At 29.7% G+C, this 6000-nt stretch overlaps 1 protein-coding gene across 2 annotated transcripts in view; it reads left to right on the top strand.

Annotated features, from left to right (window-relative positions):
- LOC145306614 (uncharacterized) overlaps window positions 1-5654 on the top strand; it is a 127288-nt gene extending 121634 nt beyond the window's left edge. For both annotated transcript variants that reach the window (XM_080148849.1, XM_080148844.1), the window contains 2 exons: window positions 1197-1253; window positions 4120-5654. In XM_080148849.1, coding sequence (XP_080004975.1) covers window positions 1197-1253; window positions 4120-4182 — 120 coding nt within the window. In that variant the 3' untranslated portion in view covers window positions 4183-5654. The remainder of the gene's footprint in view (window positions 1-1196; window positions 1254-4119) is intronic.
- Window positions 5655-6000: the final 346 nt, after the last annotated feature.

Raw genomic sequence — 6000 nt, forward strand, 5'->3', positions numbered from 1 at the left:
TTCAAGAACATAAGTGATTATTATAATTGGTTGGGAATTTAAAGCACAAAAATATTTTTGCAGATTTTCCCTTTAAAAATATTAGCCATAAACCTGCCAAGGATCCACAGTTTCCGAGATATTAGAATACAGACTTAAAATCCTTTACAAAACAAATAATTTGCAACAACCCCAAATGCAAAAATGTAAAGTGTGAAACTCAATCCAATTAAATACCTAGGCAAAGGAGAGAAAAAATGTTTATTTTGCAGTCGGGTATGGGTGGGTGAAGGGGGAGGAGGGAGAAGAGCAGAATTGACGCAATAATCTAGCTCCAAATTTTACGCATAGTTTACTGTTTACTGATATTTTCATCTTGTGCCTACGTCAATCTTTTGTAGCGCAGCTACTCAACAATTAGAATCAGATCATTTTTTTATTAAACGGTTATTCAAGAACCTCAAGTTCCGCAACATAAATCTTATTTTTAAAAGCCTAAAACCTGAGAGGGAGGAAATATTGGGCTGTTTATTACACTAGTCCCAAAAGTTGTATTTCTTATTCATTAGCTTAACAGCTCTGGAGACTTCTGCTGAATTTAATTGTTTGGTTCATTAAGTATAGTGTCCATACGTTTCAGCCAATAATTTTAATTAATAGAAGGAGTAATTTTGTGTATCATCATTTGGGATGAACATCAATTTATCGGCCATTGTCTTATCCGTTTAGATCGCTGCCTAAAAAATTATTTTTCCTTCCTATTGATAATTTCTAAACATTATTCCAGTTTTGTTTGTGTTCATCCTTGTTCGTTGCCCTTTCATAAATATCACTTAAACTCTGAGAAAATGTTGTTTTTTTTTGCGGCGGTCAATTACTTTCTTGTAGTCATAACATGTAATAAAAATTATTTTTAGAAATACATTCATGATTGTAAAACGAGGAAATAGGAATATTTCTACGGATTTATTTAATGATATTCCATAATAAATAACGGAGCAATGAGTATTTAACAACATTTTGTTGACAAAATATAGTATTGTACATTAAAAATGTTAATTTTGATAGGTACTGTCAATGAATATCAATTTTGAATGTGTCGATAACATATTGATATACATAATTGCAGGAGAGCAAAAGATAAAAATTGGGGGGGGGGGGGGAAACATTTTCAATAATTTTTATTTGTGTAAAATTAACTATTTTTTTTATTTTAGGAATCGGTTACTGTGTTATCACGAGAAAATGAATATTTACGAGCAAATGTGAATCAGGTATCTATACTTTTTATTAGAAGCCCTGCAAGGTCTATAGATTATTAAAGGTGCAGTTTGTTTGTTTTCTTTATGTTTGTACTGAAAGATCTTTATAATTGCTGGTGTACCGATATGGCTCTCCTTTACAGATGTGCTTCTTTTATGTCCCGAAAAAGGTCTTCTTTTTTACATTTTTGAAGTAGGAAATCAATAATTCTGGGTTTTCTCAGCAAAAAATTCATAAAAGCAATAGTAGGGGGGGGGGGGGCAGAAGGAGGAATAATTTTGAGTCTATTGTCCTATCCTTGACAAAACTACATAAAACTATTTATGTTATATAAGTATTTTTACGTTATTTACATGACATAAGTTGGTGAACTTTTTTTGGTAAGAAACTTTTTTCATAAAGAAAAAAGTTTCCTATTCATATAGTGGGTAAAAAGTGCACATTATTTATTAAAAATATTAGTATTTTTAAGTAACACGAAAAAAGCCTTAATACCTTGGCTGTAACAATCATTTTTTACTTCACACAAGTAATACAAGATTCAAACAAGTTGAAGTTGCCTTTAAGTAATTAAAAACAGCAGTAATATATTGTTTATCTATATTTGTTGCAATTAAATTTGCATTTTTGCACTAGTATTGGATTTAAATGTACATTTTACATTGCTTAAATTAAAAACTATAATTTAACTATAAAAATCTGAAAATAAACACATTTATTGAAAGATATATGTATTAATTATAAAACTAATAGAGTGAACAACGGACATACAAAATCTTACAGATGCTTACAGAATCTTACAATACCTACGGGGTCATTTAAAATTCACGTACCTTGCTTGCATAAAGCTTAAGTATCTGGTTACTACCACCTTGCACGTTGACAGTACAGAAGAATCTGTTTATATAACTCTTTAACCTGATGAAAACTTGGTTATCTTAATAAGGCTATACTTAAATGTAAATGAAATATGTCTAAATTCTGGCTCTGGTAGCTGATAATTGAGCGGGGGGGGGGGGGGGAAATGGTTGTAGATTAATTTAACAGCGATTGTAAAATTCTCTAGTTTTTTATTTATTTAAAGCAATAGTAATCGATTAGGATCAATTAATTTTTGTAATTTTAATTTCAACCAACTAAAACATAACTTTGTCCAAATAGCTCTTTATTATTTCTGCCCTTTTAAAACTGAGTATATATTAATATCGTGCAAATGAGTAAAGTGTGATTATATCCAGCCAGGATATAAATAATGCCAAGTAAAGTGGGCGAGGCAGGGTGTTAGCACCTTACATAACCATATTTTCTCTCCCAAGTTGCGTAAATTTATATACATTAAAGTTTGGAAACGTTTATGTGTGAAGGATTCACGTTATCAAGGAGTAAGGGGACAAAGAACTGTAAATTACAATGGTATCCAAAGTTTTACATTCAATTGTTCTTAATTGTTTTTAAAAACTTTGGATACTTTTAATTATTTTTGACTGGCTGGTTCCCTCTAGTATTGTCTACACTTTTCAACCAATAATTTGAATTAAGGGTTAATTTTGTTTATCATTATGATCTATTTTCTCCTATTTGTATTTTTAGGGAAGTTTCATACATCTGTAGGTCCTAATTTTTGTTTGTGTGATTCTATGTGTGCATGTCAGTGTGTGTAGAAAAGCAATATTCTGTGTGCTGAGCAATGCAGTAAAACTTTTGATGTTTATTCAATCTAGAAAAATATTTAGTTTTAAAGAAACTAAAATTTCAGAAACTTATAGAAAAACTAAAAAATATTCGCTAAGAACAATTAAAATTATTTAAAATAGATATTAATTAAGTTTTAAAGACTAAGAGAAAATTGGATCATGGAAACAAAACGAAGTAGCGGGTTTCTTCGTATTTTTACAGTAGGGGCTAGAAATAGTAGAAAAGCTACTGTAAAAATACGACAAAACCTACTACTTTGTTTTCTTTCCATGACCCGAAAATTTAGTTATTGGCTAGGGTCATCTCAGAAAACGCCTATCTCAATAAACGTCCATCTCAAGAAAACGCCTATCTCAAAAAAACGTCCATCTCAGAAAACGCCTATCTCAAAAAAACGCCCATCTCAGAAATGGCCTATCTCAAAAAACGCCTTTTTCATAAAATGCCCACTACATTTTTAAATAAAGCCTTATTTATAACTAGTATTCAATAGAATAATAAAATACTTGTCATTCATGATCTCTTATCTAAAACACAAATAAACAGTTCAGTTACCAAATCAACCAGTCAACAATTGGCTATTCCTCGTTGTTTTGAATGGCAACTTTCTTTGGTAGGAGTGTTGTTGGCCCTAAACCAAACAATTTTAGATCTACTTGGTAACAAATCAATAGTTGGCAGGGAATGGACAATTGATGGTGAATAAATCTACCATATATTTGTGTGCTTAATTGGGATATTGTAAGCTTGCATTTATTGGTTGAATGAAAGGGTTGTATGTTGATTGTTGAATAACATTCCTTTTCAAATCTTTTTGGTCAAAATTAGCATTTTAAATTTGAGATTGGACGTTATTGGATTCATTTGAATTTGATTTACATTTAAATTTAGATGACTGTATTTTAAAATGTATCGGGAAATAGGGAAAGATTTCAGTGGGTTTTAAAGTAAATAATTTGGAAGATGGTTCTGGGGATGATTTATCTTTGAATGGTGGAGGTTCCCTCACCGAAAATAGTTTTAAACCTGTCATGGGCCTATGAGAAGCTTTACGATAAAGGAGAAGCATATTGGTTCAGTGGTTAGCTAGACCATTCGGTTCAGACACACAGACACATATCTTGTTATTTTTATATAAGGATATTTTAAGGACAGCAGACTTATTCCTTTTTTTTATTTCAGGACGTTCTTGCCTCTCTATCTGGGGTGCGCCCTCACCAACCCCCCGACAACAACCATCAATAAAAAGAACAATTTTACAAATTATATAAATACAATTATAGCTTCAAGTATAATTTATATTATACCTTCACACTACACCACCTCATTATTCTACTTGAACAAATTTACAGCCACCAGCTTCGCATTATTATTATCCTTGTTATCGGTACAACTGCCAGCAGCGGCGGCGGTTCTAGACCTTTTTTGCTGGCGGAGGAAAAAGTGTTATATTGTACAATTTTTGATTCAGCATTCAAGAAAAGAAAATAAACTAAAAACATCTAAAATATTATAATCCGTAACACCTTTTATGTGATACAATAAAATGATTGCTGTAAAAATATGAATGACTTAGATTAAACCTTTAAAAAAAGTTTCTAAATTCCCCAAATTTTGATTTTTCTAAATATTTTCTTATTTTAACTTAAATTTTCAAAATACTGAATTTTTCTATTCATTGTAAATTTGTAACGAAGATATATTTTATCTTTTAAAAAACAAGTAGATATAATAACCAGCTATTTATGATTATGATAACCTAACCATGCATAAAGAAATAATAACATTGTATATTCAAAATATTATAATCTATTATATATTGCTTGTAATAAAAGCCTGATTTAGGGCCAAAACTTTTGTCAATATTTTACCTACAATGAATACCGGTTGGAGAATTAACATGATTGATGGATTGAGTCGTACATTTTGTACGGCGATGCCCCACAGTCATTACTCGCATTTTGTACTGTCTGTACTGATATTGAGAAAAGAACCTTGTTCTTGATTGATAACTTGTTCGTAAATTGAATTTGATAGTATTTACTCTTCTATAGAGGGAATACAAAACATTATATATTATAAAATATATATATTTATACATTCAGCAACGGAGTAATTAATAAAGGGTTCAAATGTTATGGCAGAATTTAATGACATTTTTTGAGACACCTGACATTTCAACTTTTTATTAATTATTGAACACACACACACTTATTTATTTTACAGTTAAATTAAATAATTGTAATTGTAAATTTATTATTATAAAAAAACAGCGACCTCTTAGTTATTTTAAAATACCTATTGAACAGTCATTTGGGCATTCTGCAATAGTTTTAATGTTTTTGTTTTTTTAATTGGTTTAGCGATTTGCCCAATGTTTATCTCAATTGTGATTTATTAATTCAAATTTCTTAATTTTTGTCAGTTTTATTGAGGGTTTAAAAGATGTTTTTCTAAGCTTTAGAGCTTTTAAAATAATCTTTTTAACCCTTAAAATTAATTCAAGATCAAACTTTTTTTATTTTTTACCTCAATGAAAAAGTAAAATTAAAAATCCATATTAAAGCAAAAATATGATTTTCTTCCAAAAAAAAAAAAATTTTTCGGCTGTGTGGTGTTTAAAAAAACGAAATAAGATTGACAATTGAATTTTTTTGTCTTTTGGAAAAATGGAATTTAGTTTACTTTTTCTAAAATAATAAATGCTTAGAACCATTGCTTTGTTTTTATTTTATGATCAATTATGATAGATAGATGAAAGGATATAGAACGATTATACATATCTATAATAAGCGTAGTAATTATGCATATTTGCTTAAAGTAGGGATATTATAAAGAATTTGAAATACATCCCAAAAATGATTCTCCTTTAGTTTGAAATGATTAGCCACTGCTGAATTAAACTAAGCAATTCAGTATCAAAAGATTGAAGCCAGTGAAAGAGGGGCGTACCGTGTTTTTAAAAGTTAAGCTTTTTTATAATTAGGGTCGGCCCGTCCGTCCGTAACGGATAGCTTTTTTCGTAAATTTAGGCATGTTAGAATTGTTCTATCGATTTTAAAT

The sequence above is a fragment of the Acartia tonsa genome, chromosome 2, assembly GCF_053477335.1.
Source record: "Acartia tonsa isolate MP-2025a chromosome 2, ASM5347733v1, whole genome shotgun sequence".
Classification (NCBI taxonomy): Eukaryota; Metazoa; Arthropoda; class Copepoda; order Calanoida; family Acartiidae; genus Acartia; species Acartia tonsa.